General features: G+C 51.1%; 1 protein-coding gene across 3 annotated transcripts in view; it reads right to left on the bottom strand.

Annotated features, from left to right (window-relative positions):
* asap1a (ArfGAP with SH3 domain, ankyrin repeat and PH domain 1a) overlaps positions 1-17260 on the bottom strand; it is a 50559-nt gene extending 33299 nt beyond the window's left edge. The window contains exons 1-3 of one of the 3 annotated variants that reach the window (XM_076972607.1): positions 16887-17260; positions 16517-16606; positions 14722-14848 (exon numbers count right to left, since the gene is read on the bottom strand). In XM_076972607.1, coding sequence (XP_076828722.1) covers positions 14722-14848; positions 16517-16575 — 186 coding nt within the window. In that variant the 5' untranslated portion in view covers positions 16576-16606; positions 16887-17260. The remainder of the gene's footprint in view (positions 1-14721; positions 14849-16516; positions 16607-16886) is intronic. The other 2 variants (XM_076972605.1, XM_076972606.1) reach the window with 2 other exon arrangements.
* Between the last annotated feature and the right edge of the window lie 29 nt (positions 17261-17289).

Here is a 17289-nt window from a genome sequence, read left to right as displayed (position 1 = left end):
CGGTCACACGCACACCCACAACCACACGCAGCACACCCTCGCAGCCTCGATCACTCCCACCTTCCCAATCACCAGAGTACTAGCACCTGTCTCTAATCAGCTGGGGTGTATTTATTTCCACAGGTCGCGCCGCCCAGTGCTGCGCATTACCTGGCTACCCCGTCTCGCTCCGTGGGAGAAAAGAGTGTTACTCGCCTGTGTGCCTTAGTCCTCGTTTATCTCTTGTATTCTACTTTTCTTTTGCTATTCTGTTTCTACTGCCTTGGTGCCTGAGTTCCTAAGTTTCTATGGAGAATAAAACAGGTCACCCTCAGCCTCTGTCTCCTGCTGCTTCTGTCCAAACGTCACAATAGGGCATTACTGCGTGTTTAATATTGTCTATAGGGCATTAATGCGTGTTTAATATTGTCTATAGGGCATTACTGCGTGTTTAATAATGTCTATAGGGCATTACTGCGTGTTTAATAATGTCTATAGGGCATTACTGCGTGTTTAATATTGTCTATAGGGCATTTCTGTGTGTTTAATATTGTGTACTGTTTGTGATCTAGAATATCAATGCACCTGTATTTGAACTGGATAATATCTGAACTGTGAATGCTTGTCAAGGTTCTACTGTGATGAATGTTAACAATGTCACATGAGACAAGACAAGAAACAGTTGAAGAGTCTGAAAGTGAGCAGTGGGTTTTATGGGGTGTACCTATCTGTGCTGGGCACATCACACTCCTCCACCTCTCCCCCACATCCAACCACACTCCTCCACCTCTCCTCCACCTCGCTCCCACACTCCTCCACCTCGCTCCCACATCCACCCACACTCCTCCACCTCTCCCACATCCACCCACACTCCCCCACCTCTCCTCCACATCCACCCACACTCCTCCACCTCTCCCCCACATCCACCCACACTCCTCCACCTCTCCTCCACATCCACCCACACTCCTCCACCTCTCCTCCACATCCACCCACACTCCTCCACCTCTCCCACATCCACCCACACTACTCCACCTCTCCTCCACATCCACCCACACTCCTCCACCTCTCCTCCACATCCACCCACACTCCTCCACCTCGCTCCCACATCCACCCACATTCCTCCACCTCTCCCACATCCACCCACACTACTCCACCTCTCCCCCACATCCACCCATACTCCCCCACCTCCACCCACACTCCCCCACCTCTCCCCCACATCCACCCACACTCCTCCACCTCTCCCCCACATCCACCCACACTCCTCCACCTCTCCTCCACATCCACCCACACTCCTCCACCTCTCCTCCACATCCACCCACACTCCCCCCACATCCACCCACACTCCTCCACCTCTCCCCCACATCCACACACACTCCTCCACCTCTCCCCCACATCCACACACACTCCTCCACCTCTCCCCCACATCCACCCACACTCCTCCACCTCTCCTCCACATCCACCCACATTCCTCCACCTCTCCTCCACATCCACCCACACTACTCCACCTCTCCCCCACATCCACCCACACTCCTCCACCTCTCCCCCACATCCACCCACACTCCTCCACCTCTCCTCCACATCCACCCACACTCCTCCACCTCTCCTCCACATCCACCCACACTCCCCCCACATCCACCCACACTCCTCCACCTCTCCCCCACATCCACACACACTCCTCCACCTCTCCCCCCACATCCACCCACACTCCTCCACCTCTCCCCCACATCCACCCACACTCCTCCACCTCTCCTCCACATCCACCCACACTCCTCCACCTCTCCTCCACATCCACCCACACTCCCCCCACATCCACCCACACTCCTCCACCTCTCCCCCACATCCACACACACTCCTCCACCTCTCCCCCACATCCACCCACACTCCTCCACCTCTCCCCCACATCCACCCACACTCCTCCACCTCTCCTCCACATCCACCCACACTCCTCCACCTCTCCCCCACATCCACACACACTCCTCCACCTCTCCCCCACATCCACCCACACTCCTCCACCTCTCCTCCACATCCACCCACACTCCTCCACCTCTCCCCCACATCCACACACACTCCTCCACCTCTCCCCCACATCCACCCACACTCCTCCACCTCTCCCCCACATCCACCCACACTCCTCCACCTCTCCCCCACATCCACCCACACTCCTCCACCTCTCCTCCACATCCACCCACACTCCTCCACCTCTCCCCCACATCCACCCACACTCCTCCACCTCTCCCCCACATCCACCCACACTCCTCCACCTCTCCCCCACATCCACCCACACTCCTCCACCTCTCCCCCACATCCACCCACACTCCTCCACCTCTCCCCCACATCCACCCACACTACTCCACCTCTCCCCCACATCCACCCACACTCCTCCACCTCTCTCCCACATCCACCCACACTCCCCCACCTCTCCCACATCCACCCACACTCCTCCACCTCTCCTCCACATCCACCCACACTCCTCCACCTCTCCTCCACATCCACCCACACTCCTCCACCTCTCCCCCCACATCCACCCACACTCCCCCACCTCTCCCCCACATCCACCCACACTCCTCCACCTCTCCCCCCACATCCACCCACACTCCCCCACCTCTCCCCCACATCCACCCACACTCCTCCACCTCTCCCCCACATCCACCCACACTCCTCCACCTCTCCCACATCCACCCACACTCCTCCACCTCTCTCCCACATCCACCCACACTCCTCCACCTCTCTCCCACATCCACACACACTCCTCCACCTCTCTCCCACATCCACACACACTCCCCCACCTCTCCCCCACATCCACCCACACTCCTCCACCTCTCTCCCACATCCACACACACTCCCCCACCTCTCCCACATCCACCCACACTCCTCCACATCCACCCACACTCCTCCACCTCTCCCCCACATCCACCCACACTCCTCCACCTCTCCCCCACATCCACCCACACTCCTCCACCTCTCCCCCACATCCACCCACACTCCTCCACCTCTCCCCCACATCCACCCACACTCCCCCACCTCTCCCCCACATCCACCCACACTACTCCACCTCTCCCCCACATCCACCCACACTACTCCACCTCTCCCCCACATCCACCCACACTCCTCCACCTCTCTCCCACATCCACCCACACTCCCCCACCTCTCCCACATCCACCCACACTCCTCCACCTCTCCTCCACATCCACCCACACTCCTCCACCTCTCCCCCCACATCCACCCACACTCCCCCACCTCTCCCCCACATCCACCCACACTCCCCCACCTCTCCCCCACATCCACCCACACTCCCCCACCTCTCCCCCACATCCACCCACACTCCTCCACCTCTCCCCCCACATCCACCCACACTCCCCCACCTCTCTCCCACATCCACCCACACTCCTCCACCTCTCTCCCACATCCACCCACACTCCTCCACCTCTCCCCCCACATCCACCCACACTCCCCCACCTCTCCCCCACATCCACCCACACTCCTCCACCTCTCCTCCACATCCACCCACACTCCTCCACCTCTCCCCCACATCCACCCACACTCCTCCACCTCTCCCCCACATCCACCCACACTCCTCCACCTCTCCCCCACATCCACCCACACTCCTCCACCTCTCCCCCACATCCACCCACACTCCCCCACCTCTCCCACATCCACCCACACTCCTCCACCTCTCTCCCACATCCACCCACACTCCTCCACCTCTCTCCCACATCCACACACACTCCCCCACCTCTCCCACATCCACCCACACTCCTCCACCTCTCCTCCACATCCACCCACACTCCTCCACCTCTCCTCCACATCCACCCACACTCCTCCACCTCTCCCCCCACATCCACCCACACTCCCCCACCTCTCCCCCACATCCACCCACACTCCTCCACCTCTCCCCCCACATCCACCCACACTCCCCCACCTCTCCCCCACATCCACCCACACTCCTCCACCTCTCCCCCACATCCACCCACACTCCTCCACCTCTCCCACATCCACCCACACTCCTCCACCTCTCTCCCACATCCACCCACACTCCTCCACCTCTCTCCCACATCCACACACACTCCTCCACCTCTCTCCCACATCCACACACACTCCCCCACCTCTCCCCCACATCCACCCACACTCCTCCACCTCTCTCCCACATCCACACACACTCCCCCACCTCTCCCACATCCACCCACACTCCTCCACCTCTCTCCCACATCCACCCACACTCCTCCACCTCTCCCCCACATCCACCCACACTCCTCCACCTCTCCCCCACATCCACCCACACTCCTCCACCTCTCCCCCACATCCACCCACACTCCTCCACCTCTCCCCCACATCCACCCACACTCCCCCACCTCTCCCCCACATCCACCCACACTACTCCACCTCTCCCCCACATCCACCCACACTACTCCACCTCTCCCCCACATCCACCCACACTCCTCCACCTCTCTCCCACATCCACCCACACTCCCCCACCTCTCCCACATCCACCCACACTCCTCCACCTCTCCTCCACATCCACCCACACTCCTCCACCTCTCCCCCCACATCCACCCACACTCCCCCACCTCTCCCCCACATCCACCCACACTCCCCCACCTCTCCCCCACATCCACCCACACTCCTCCACCTCTCCCCCCACATCCACCCACACTCCTCCACCTCTCCCCCCACATCCACCCACACTCCCCCACCTCTCTCCCACATCCACCCACACTCCTCCACCTCTCCCCCCACATCCACCCACACTCCCCCACCTCTCCCCCACATCCACCCACACTCCTCCACCTCTCCTCCACATCCACCCACACTCCTCCACCTCTCCCCCACATCCACCCACACTCCTCCACCTCTCCCCCACATCCACCCACACTCCTCCACCTCTCCCCCACATCCACCCACACTCCTCCACCTCTCCCCCACATCCACCCACACTCCCCCACCTCTCCCACATCCACCCACACTCCTCCACCTCTCTCCCACATCCACCCACACTCCTCCACCTCTCTCCCACATCCACCCACATTCCTCCACCTCTCTCCCACATCCACCCACACTCCTCCACCTCTCTCCCACATCCACCCACACTCCTCCACCTCTCTCCCACATCCACCCACACTCCTCCACCTCTCCCCCACACTCCTCCACCTCTCTCCCACATCCACCCACACTCCTCCACCTCTCTCCCACATCCACCCACACTCCTCCACCTCTCCCCCACATCCACCCACACTCCTCCACCTCTCCCCCACACTCCTCCACCTCTCTCCCACATCCACCCACACTCCTCCACCTCTCTCCCACATCCACCCACACTCCTCCACCTCTCCCCCACATCCACCCACACTCCTCCACCTCTCCCCCACACTCCTCCACCTCTCTCCCACATCCACCCAGCAGAACTAGAGCTTGTCCCCGGTGTCAACTGAATTCAACACATACTCTCTCTCTCTCTCTCTGTTGTTGTATCTCTCTGTCTGTCTATCTCTCTGTCTGTCTGTCTCTCTGTTGTTGTATCTCTCTCTCTGTCTGTCTCTCTGTTGTTGCATCTCTCTCTCTGTCTCACTCTCTGAGGTCAGCCTGGAGCAGCTGTTGTGAAGCTGAGCTGTGCAGGCGTGAAGCAGACGACGCTTCTGTGATTGTAAACCCACTACAACCCGAAAAGATCGCAGTACAACTGTGAGAGAAGGCATGCCAGCATCGGCAGCACTTCACACGAGCCCAGACGCTCGCAGATCTGCTTCCCCAGGAGCTCACACATCACTGTGTAAATTATGGTCTGTTTACTGAGTTTCCATGGCAATGGACATTTTTACATTAAATGTAATTTTTACATTTACAGCATTAAGCAGATTATTTTACCCTGACTGATTTACATATGCATTACTACGCCAGTATATCTGCCCCCAGTGAGCAGAAAGTATGATCTAGAACACATGAGCTGGGCATAGCCTGTTGCACATTACATCCCTAAATGTCCCAGATTCCTTTAATCTGTTATAATAGCTACAACACACCTATTTGGGAAAAAAACACATACATAAACACATACACAGCCACACAGGTGTACAGAGTCTGGTGGGAACTCCCCAGGGAGGCTGGGAAAACACTGTGTCCTGAGGTTCACACATACAGTTCAGATGTTATACATATTTATCCAGATGTAAGGTCTTCATCCAGCATCACTTCAGACTCCTCATTTCAGACTCTTACAGACTTTGGGAAAAATGTAGATTTTGCTGATTAAATATGGACCAAACCACATTAGGTGAGTCACTTAAACTTCTTCTGCAGAATCATTATGAATTTGAATCAACACTGATGCCACGGGACACGGACTACAAACCTTGAATCAACAGTCTAACCAAACACAAAGAACAACACAAAACCTCCCTTTAACAAGTAATCTGACCAGTCCAAGAAAAACTATGGTGTGAAAACCTCTGTACAACTAATCAAGCCAATATAATGAGGCCGCTTGCAGACACAGAACAAGTTGCCACCTTTAACATCTTGCACTATCTTATCGTTTTTGCCTTTTACTGGGAATGCATCAAAACATCCACACCGTTTCCCAGCATCGTGCTGTCTAGAAACTGATCTGGAAACCGCTAACCCGTACGGGACTGGTGTAGAAACCGCTAACCCGTACGGGACTGGTTTGGTCTCTTCATTAAGGATACGGGAGGAATGACAATAATAAGGATGCAAAATCTGCATTTTTAGATATTTTGTTGTTGCTTTTATGTTCTTGAATGTGCATGAGCAGAACCGTGGTTGGTCTCGATTGGCCTTGGTGACGGGGGAGCTGGTGGAGCTCCCTCTCCATGTCCACCCAACATGGGGTGTAGAGGATTGAGCTTGATTGCGAACATTATGGACATGGATCAGTGCTGATATGCTGAGCCATTCTGTGACAGATGGACAGGGTTTTAAAAGACGTCACATGCTACAGGGAAAGATGAATACTTCACAGTGTGCAACATGGAAGCTAACAACATGGAGGTTAGGAACAAGGAGGTTAACCAGACACCCAATCCATTCATTTCCTACCTATTCTTCTCCCATTTCTAGTGCTCTTCTGAGATTACCCTGTTATGAACAGTGAAGTACAGTCAGTGTCAATGTTATTACAACATGCTTCAAACACACAGCTAAGTGGAGACAGGGCAGACAGCACTGGATCCTGCGACACTTACAGTGACCCTACTAATGGCCTCCTTGCAAGTCCCGGCAGATTGCCATGCTGACGTTGGCCATGCTGACTTGCTGATTTTCATGGATATCAGGCTGGGTGAGGGTTGAGCCCGTCAGGCTGGGTGAGGGTGGAGCCCGTCAGGCTGGGTTAGGGTGGAGCCCGTCAGGCTGGGCGAGGGTTGAGCCCGTCAGGCTGGGCGAGGGTTGAGCCCGTCAGGCTGGGCGAGGGTTGAGCCCGTCAGGCTGGTCGAGGGTTGAGCCCGTCAGGCTGGTCTAGGGTTGAGCCCGTCAGGCTGGGCTAGGGTTGAGCCCGTCAGGCTGGGCTAGGGTTGAGCCCGTCAGGCTGGGCTAGGGTTGAGCCCGTCAGGCTGGGCTAGGGTTGAGCCCGTCAGGCTGGGCTAGGGTTGAGCCCGTCAGGCTGGGCTAGGGTTGAGCCCGTCAGGCTGGGTTAGGGTGGAGCCCGTCAGGCTGGGTTAGGGTTGAGCCCGTCAGGCTGGGTTAGGGTTGAGCCCGTCAGGCTGGGTTAGGGTTGAGCCCGTCAGGTTGTGAGCTGGTCATTCGTTAGTGCAGGGTCTGAAGTACCACTCAACATGGTGGGCAGGCCAGACACTCAGTGCCAATGACACAGTGAGGGGTCTTGTGAGGATTCCTTTTCCAGTGAACGGAGTCTGTCCTCTTCAAGGCCCAGCTTCTTGAGGACAGGAGGTGTGTCTCACCATATCCAACCTCAAACTACATGTTGTTTTATGCTGCTGCTGTTGTGCGTTTGTTTTGTTGAGCTCAGCAGCTCTGCCCACACACAATGCCTCTGCCACCAAACAGACGTTAGACATTGTTACGTTTTTACTTCCTGCTGCGTGGTTCTTTTAAAGGCCAACCTGCCTAGTCACTGCACATCGAGTTTCCCACCAAGAACATGTCAAAATGTATAAATAGTACAGAATAGGTCTAAAAATCATAATATCACCAGGGAGTTATGAGGCCCCAGTCCACTGTGGAGGAGACAGAGATGATAGTGACTGGGGAACACAGCTGTGGCTTCTGTTTCTTCTGATATGAACATGGTCTCTTAAACCACCTCCACTGCAACACAGATCTGAAGATTGAAGCACAAACACTAGTTCCCTTCTAGCCTAAAATCAATGGACAGATCAGCCCTGCCATAAATTAGGTCATCATCACCACAGCGACAGTGGGGAGGAAAGACATTCTGCATGACCTAATATGCAAAAACGAAAAGAGAGTGGAGTGGGCGGGGCCAAAAGTGAGCCTCCTACAGAAACACTCTCAACAAAATGCTTTTTATATTCCTCTCTCAAAAGAACCCAGCAGTCATTCATTCATCCTAGCGGTGCATCTTAAATTTAATAAGTTAACTAATTAATTAAATTTATGTATAACAATACAAGCTCTGCCCCACAATTCTGACCACAGCTGTCTCACCCATCCATATCACAATGTCTCATCCTCAAAGTGATGGGACAACCTTGATCCAGGACGGGGCCACCCTGATCCAGGAGTGGACATCTCTGATCCAGGAGTGGACAAGCCTGATTCAGGCACTTGGACACCGTAGCATCATCAACATGACGATCAAGTTATGACGCAGTGCAGCGGAATTAGCGCGACTAGCTGCCTGCAGATATCCGGAAGCACCAAGTCTCTTAGGTAATGGCATCCAGACAAATGTTTGGTGAAGCTATTAGTCCAAGCAGAAGACCTGAGAGTGCATGAGACTTTTCGTTAATGAGGGGTCCAGTCCTCATTCATACTCCAGCCTGCTGGATTTAATGTGAGGAATGGCGTTGTCCGTCAGCTCTTAATGGCAGCGTCTTCCATCAGCACATAGTGGCTTTACGCACACTCTAACTCTTCATGCTTAAGCTCTCAAACATCCTCTGGCCAGCTGAGTGGAGTAGACATGTGTTCTAGGTCCCTCGGGACCAGGAGAAGCAGGAACTGTGTAAGAACACCTTCTCCCTGTGGCCAAGATACCATCCTGCTTACAGTTGAAATGGGTTTTATCGACAGCACTCTAAACCTTCTCCACTCAAACCTCAGCAGCAGCAGCAGTCATACGTCAGCAAACCTCGGTGCACTGCAGACTCCCTGTAACAGGGTCAGGGATCAACATGTCATGGAGGCGTGGTCGGCCAGCGAGGAGGCCAGGAGAGTCCAGGACAACCACGCTTCAGTCAGATGATGGTCGGCTCTAGCAGCACTGTGCAGGCCCTGGCCCCTCCCTCTGGCTCCGCCCCCGCAGACGTGCTGTCTCCACAGGAAGACGAGCGAGGCTCCCCTGGCCAGGAGCGCCGTGCTCATACTGCAGTGGTGCCACCTGTTCCTGTAGTCATACAGAGATGAAGGGCAGGGGGCGGGGCTGGAGGCACAACAAACGTCATAGAAACTAACATGAGCAATGTGGGATCAGGGTCCGGGTTGGCTAAAGGGGTGAGGAGGAGGGACCAGAAACGATGAACAAGACATGCAATCAGAAGCCACAGACAGGTAGAACATCCAGCAACGACCGCCTCAACACAGGGGGAAGTGGAGGTGTGGAAGCCCCAGTGGTCGACAATGTCAGCCCAACACACCCCTTGGACAAAAGTATCCAAACAAAATTATAAATAAATAAAAGAGATGAAAAAATTGACTGCACCATGACTAAAGAAAGAGAGGGGGGATTTCACAGTGTGTGAGATGAGGGCTCTGTGAAATGTGAGTATGTAGCCTCTCCCTCTGCTAAAGAGGAAAATCAAACATGCTAACACGTGAACCAATATTCCACACGTGAACCAATATTCCACAAGGAGCTCAGAAAGCCCATGTCAAAACCACAAAAGAGTCTAAAACCACCGAAACCAGTATGCACCTCCATGATTAAGGATATACACAGGCCAAAGGAAATGTGTTCTCTTACATAAATGAATGCATGTACACAGTCTCAAACTGTCTAGACTAGGGTATATGATCAGGCAAAATTATGTTATTTGTGTAAGTTTACTGTTATTTCTGTGTGCCGAACAAAGCCACAAAACATCACATCAAAAAATCACAGTTTGCTGAAGCTGAGGACACAGAATGTTGCTGTTGTACTAAGGAAAGGTCAGGAAAGGTCAGGGAGAGGTGTGGCATGTGCTTATACCGATCAGCTGTCACTACGCATGATGTGAGGTCACTAGGCATGACGTGAGACATCACTACAGATAATGATAAAGGTCATCAAGGATGACCTCAGACATCAATGTACATCACATGATGACATGGAGAGTAACCCCAACACTCCCTCAACGCTCCCCAACACTCCCCTTACTCCTCCAACTACCCCAAACTCCCCCAAGGCCCCCCTACTCCACTTGAAGCACTACCATACTAAGGGTTTGTCCTTTCAAGTCAGGTGTGTTTCAGCCCATGTCGAAGAAGGTTAATACACTCTCTCTCTCCCTCTCTCTGTCTGTCCGTCCGTCTCTCTCTCTCCGTCTCTCTCTCTCTCTCCGTCCGTCTCTCTCTCTCTCCGTCCGTCTCTCTCCGTCTCTCTCTCTCTCTCTGTCCGTCTATCTCTATCTCTCTCTCTCCCTCTGTCCGTCTATATCTCTCTCTCCCTCTGTCCGTCTATATCTCTCTCTCTCTGTCCATTTGTCTGTCTCCATCTGTCTGTCTCTCCTTCACTCCAATTTTTCTCACCCTCCCTTACCATCACTCTCCTCCATTCTCTGTGCTCCTGGACCAACTGCTCACTAGAACAGTCCCTTCATGTTACACAAGTCATCAGGTTATTCTTAGAACATCACAAATCTCAACTTGTCAGAGAGCAAGTGGGGCTGACTGTGACGTGTCTCCCTGAACACAGGGTCAACTCTGAGCCCAACACTCATCACACACACACTGTGAGCCATGATCCAAATGCTCATCACACACACACTGTGAACTATCTCTGAGCCCAACGCTCAACACACAGACTGTGAACTATCTCTGAGCACAAAACTCATCATACACACACTGTGAACTCTGAGCCCAGTGCTGATCACACACACACTGTGAACTATTGATTCGAATCTTTCATTTGACACACATATATGCAATGTCACTAAGGCTGCCTTTTCCATTTATGTAATATTGCCAAGCTGAGACACTTACTTTCATTAGCTGATGCAGAGAAGCTGGTCCATGCTTTTGTCTCATCAAGATTGTACTACTGTAATGGTCTTCTAATTGGATCCTCTAAACAGTCCATAAAGAAACTACAACTTGTACAGAATGCTGTAGCTGAAGTCCTAACTAAGGCTAGAAAATTCAATCATATTAGTCGTACTCTCTCTGCGTTACACTGGCTTCCGATTAAATATCGAACTGAATTTAAAATTCTTTTGTTGACCTATAAGGGGTTAAATGGTCTTGCTCCACAATATCTAAGTGAACTCATTGCATACTATAACCCATATCACCTTTTGCACTCCCAAAATGCAGGATTTCTCCTACAGCCGGAGGCAAAGTTTTCTCCTTTAAAGCCCCTCAGTTATGGAGTAGCCTTCCAGCTCCGATCCAAGATTCTGACACAGTTCCAATCTTTAAATCTAGACTTAAGACTCACCTATTTAATCAAGTCTTCAGTTAATATTCCCCTTGTGAAGGTGTGGGGCTCAGGGGCCCCCAGACGTTGAGACTTCTGGTAATCTGAGATCTTGATGCAGTCATCCAGCTGTGTCATGGAATCACTCTAGTTGTGACAATGACTTGGGTGGAAAGCAATATCTCAGTGAGCCCTCATGACTGTGGTCACCTCCAGGACCCTCCCTTTAGTTATGCTGCTATAGATTAGCCTGCCGGAGCCACATGCTAATCACTGGCACGTGAGCTATATATGTTTAAATCAATGGTTGGTTAAATTGATGTCCACACACTCAACCTGTATTGTATATATATATATATATATTTTTTTTTTTGCATGCTTCTACCTAAGACGATTCCATACAAGCACCTAGGAGATGGCCTGGCTTGCCAGTGGATGTGCTGATGCCATGGTTGGATGTGCCATTGCCGCAAGAGGACATGCTAATGCTAGCTCCACCTGAGGCTCACCATCTACACTGAAGGGACCGTGACTACTTGGCCTGGGAACTAGAACTACAACTATAACTTTAGAACTACTTTTGGACCACAAATACGGACTTCTGCTAGCGGGCTGCCCAATGGAGGATGGGTTCCCTTTAGAGTCTTGGTCCTCCCGAGGTTTCTTCATAATCCTCACCATCATAGGGAGTTTTTCCTTGCCACTGTTGCCTTTGGCTTGTTCATTAGGGATCTGGACCCATACGATTGTAAAGCTGCTTTGTGACAACATGTGTTGTGAAATGCGCTATATAAATAAATTTGACTTTGACACTGAACTAACTCTGATCCCAATGCTCATCACACACACACACACACACACACACACACACACACACACACACACACTGAACCAACTCTGAGCCTAATGCTATTCACACACACTGTGAGCCCAATGCTCATCACACACACTGTGAACTAACTCTTAGTCCAATGTTCATCACACAAGCAGTGAGCTAACTCTGAGCCCAACGCTCATCACACAAGCAGTGAGCTAACTGTGAGCCCAACGCTCATCACGCAAGCAGTGAGCTAACTGTGAGCCCAACGCTCATCACGCAAGCAGTGAGCTAACTGTGAGCCCAACGCTCATCACGCAAGCAGTGAGCTAACTGTGAGCCCAACGCTCATTTCACACACACACACTGTGAACTAACTCTTAGTCCAATGTTCATCACACAAGCAGTGAGCTAACTGTGAGCCCAACGCTCATCACGCAAGCAGTGAGCTAACTCTGAGCCCAGCGCTCATCACGCAAGCAGTGAGCTAACTCTGAGCCCAGCGCTCATCACGCAAGCAGTGAGCTAACTCTGAGCCCAATGCTCATTTCACACACACACACACACACAGTGAACCAACTCTGAGCCCAATGCTAATCACACACAACGTGAGCTATGAGCCCAGTGCTCATCACACACACACTGTGAACTAACTCTTAGTCCAATGTTCATCACACAAGCAGTGAGCTAACTCTGATCCCAACGCTCATCACACACACACTGTGAACTAACCCTGATCCCAACGCTCATCACACACACACACTGTGAACTAACTCTGAGCCCAGCACTCATCTCTCTCTCACACACACACACACACACACACACACACACACACACACACACACACACACACACACACACACACAGTGAACTAACTCTGAGCCCAATGCTGATCACACACACTGTGATCTTCTGCAATGCTCGTTCATGTCAAGGCAACATTTCAAAGGCCAGAACTGAGGTAGACTGCTTATTCACTTCAAAGCACCGTCACTTCAGATCAAGAATCAATCTGACTTAACATGAACAGTTTAGAGTAACACACACGGAGAGCATCTACGAGTGCAGTTATACAAACCACAGCATGACAATACATGACAATACATGGCAGTACATGTGAATGTTAACAGAGCTTCAGTAAGCCAGAGGCTGCCTCCTGCTTCTCCTGGACTACTTAGCACATTTGTGTCACTTCTCAAGAGCATGTTCATGAATAAACATCACCAACAAATAGGTCATGACAACCATTAGCCCATCTGTGTCCATGTGCGTTCCACTGCATTTGCGGTCATTCACTAATTAATTGCGGAGGGTCTCATTACAAGGTGACTTGAATCAAAGAGTGGGTCCCAGCAAGAGCACTCCAGTGGCTGCTGTATTGTAACGTGTATCAGATTGGTTTCATTTTCAACGAGGCAAAACAAATACAGAAAATGCAACCGGACAACGATACACAACAGCTGTAGTTACAATCCTATTATTCTGAATGCTTTGCTCCTTCACACAGTATCGTTGCTGTACAGTAGGTCCTATATTGGAAACGTCAAGATTGCGTCAAATCTCGACTCTGCCATGTTCTCGTACCTCACGTGTACCTCATGATACAGTAACGACGTCTGCGCTTCACAGGACCGGACACTGTGCGATCTTTGATCTACTACACACCAGTACAATAACAAGTGACTGTTATTTGCTCTAAAGAAGACCGTTATTCGAGTATAGCCTATAATCTAATCTACATCTTGCACATAGCATGGAAAGGTTTAGATTTTAGATCAATAAAAATGTATACTATGGTTTATTTATTTAATTTATTTTGGTTAATGTAACTGAAAGCTGCATAAATGATAAATGTTTCATTGGAAGGCTCTTTCGCATGCCAAACCTCATCACCGTCGCAAAACCAAGGTTTATTGTAGTCATGCACGTTTATTGTAGTCATGCACGTTTATTGTAGTAAATGCATGTCCACTGGACTAGTGGCAACCGGTGAGGTCGCGTGCAGCCTCACGATAAAAGTCAATTATAAATGATCGGTCGTAACACATGGCCAAGTGCTTACGCCAAACGATTAACTGGTGCACGTAAAAGCCCCTCGGTTCATTTTTTTTCTCCTGCAAGCAACACTGCGGGTTACCTGATAACGAAGGAGCGGCCTTACCTCCTCCAGCACGCTGACCGTGTTCCGACAGCTCTGCAGGCGGGTGGTGAAACTCGACGTGGTCGGGGAGTTGTAATCCTCAGTCGTCTCCGAGAGGAACTCGGACACAGATATCTGATCCGGCATCCTTAGAAGACGATCGGCCGGTAAAAAACGGAAGAGATTATCTTCAGAGATGCAGCACCATTAATTACAAAAACCGGTACAGGACACAGAGGTCTGTCTTTGAGCAGGAAAGGGTGGCGAGTCAGAGCTCAAAGCGGCTTATCCTGCAGCATGCGGTGCAGCCGCCTTCCTCGCCGTTCAGAGACGATCGCTGCGTGTAATTTCCACGTCCTTCCCGTTTTTCCTGCTTAATTGCACGCTCGAGCCCAACTAGAGACGAACCGGACCGTTTTCTTTAGTCTCCCAATACGAGATGCTCGGTGGCTCAAACAAAACGCCCGTTCACGACCCGCCGATTAAACCACCTCGCACAATCCTTTTGTTGCCGTTCCTAACTAGTCCTCTCCCGTCTGCGGCGGCTTCATTCCGAGCTGCTCCGCTTTTCTTTCTCTCCCCTCCGCTTTCCTCTAGCGCGGTCGGTCCGTGCGTTCTGACACCGGCGCGTGCACGCGCACTCATCTCCTCCCACCGTCGATGACGAACGTAAACGCGGAGAGCGTCTGCGCATGCGCCAGCACAGCAAGGTATTCTTCGGATTTGATGGTGAATGTTAAGTTTGGTAATGGCCTTCAAACTGTTCTTTTATACCTACTTGTGTTACATTCGAGAATATTATTGTTATTTTACGCTACTGAAGAACAAATTGCTGCTCGCTGTATGCCTGAGTGCATAAAACAGTGATAATAATGATTATAATAAGGACCAATAATAAAGGAACGATATTAAGTGCTCTTATCTCTTATTAAGTGCTACAGTACTCATGTACTGTATATCAGAACCGCTGGGCTGCCTGTAGCCTGCATAGACTGTGATATTACCAAAACGGTTTGTTATAAATGTGGATAATGTGCGTCATAGTCATAAATAAACATGTTATTAAACACTAAATTGCAGCCAGGAAAATCTTACTTTCTATAAAGAAACCTGACCTTTTGTAATAACAACGGGGCAGCAACCGCGTCCCTCGCGTCAGTCAAGTGCATGACAGCGGGAAAGATCGGGGTAACAGATATTTAATGAAAATCTGGAGGCGACACACTGAACTGCATGTAAAATGAGTCTGCGTGCCCTTCAGTGAGAAAACGGTACAACTGCAGGCTAACTACAACTAACACTAACCCTTAAACCCCAACACTAACCCTAAACCATAACACTAACCCTAAACCATAACACTAACCCTAAACCATAACACTAACCCTAAACCATAACACTAACACTCAACCATAACACTAACACTCAACCATAACACTAACACTCAACCATAACACTAACACTCAACCATAACACTAACACTCAACCATAACACTAACCCTTAAACCCCAACACTAACCCTTAAACCCCAACACTAACCCTAAAACCCCAACACTAACCCTAAACCATAACACTAACACTAACACTAGAACCCCAAAACTAATAACAACCCTTAAACCCCAGCACTAACCCAAAACCATAACCCTAACACTAACCCTAAACCTTAACACTAACCCTAAACCATAACACTAACCGTAAGATATAAATGTTTAAATCTTCTTGAACTTCATTCTGTTCAAGCCCAGTTAATAAAGTGCTCTATATTACATCATATATCACACCCCACCTCACACCACTCCAGGAGTGAGTGCACACTCACCGGTTCCATAATGAATCCCTAGAAGAAACACTGGACAAGCGCGAGGAAGAGCCCCTCATGACTGTCCGGTCACCTCCGCAATAAAACCTGCTTTGAAACATTTGAAAACCCGAGTAAGGCATCTTGAGTCCATTTAAGTAGGTAAAAGCGAAGGAAATATAACAAAGAGTGGGAGCGCTATTTAACTGCGCAGTTACGTGTCCTGTAACGTCTTATAGCCGAACTCTAATACTTATACCTCAGAAGCTGTAAAACACATTCACTCCCACAGCCCTCGTTTAAGGGGTCTAAACCACATGGCGAAAAGTTGCTTCTATCAAATGTGCAACAGTATTTGCCATTGGGTTGAAGACCCCGCCTAATAACTTACCGAGACTGCTGTGGGGTCGCCCCGTGTTCGCTTTAGAAGTAAATGTAAATCACACCGCGCGTTAAGCTTCGAGTTTCCCAGCGCCACCATGTTCACTCCATGTTGCACTATAACCGTGGGGTGTAAAAAAAAGCAAAAATCACACGCGTCTAGGGTAGTTTCCGTGAGACTGGAATGTGCGCGTTGATCTTCTCCATCTGGAGTCTGGCGACTGGATCAGCGTTTGGACAGGAAGCGAATGTCCGCCATGTGTGCAGGTCGGACGGTCCTGCAGCGGACAGGATCTGAGAGGAGCGGCTGACCCCGCAGACGTTTAACCCCTAACTTTCCTATCACAGCTCCAACGAGACTGCTCTTCATAGCCTTCAAAGCAAGATTTAGGGGATGATCTTAGGCCACAAGA

Source organism: Brachyhypopomus gauderio, chromosome 14 (genome assembly GCF_052324685.1).
Source record: "Brachyhypopomus gauderio isolate BG-103 chromosome 14, BGAUD_0.2, whole genome shotgun sequence".
Classification (NCBI taxonomy): Eukaryota; Metazoa; Chordata; class Actinopteri; order Gymnotiformes; family Hypopomidae; genus Brachyhypopomus; species Brachyhypopomus gauderio.
Note: the sequence above shows the minus strand (reverse complement) of the source record. Positions and strands in the feature narration are given on the sequence as shown.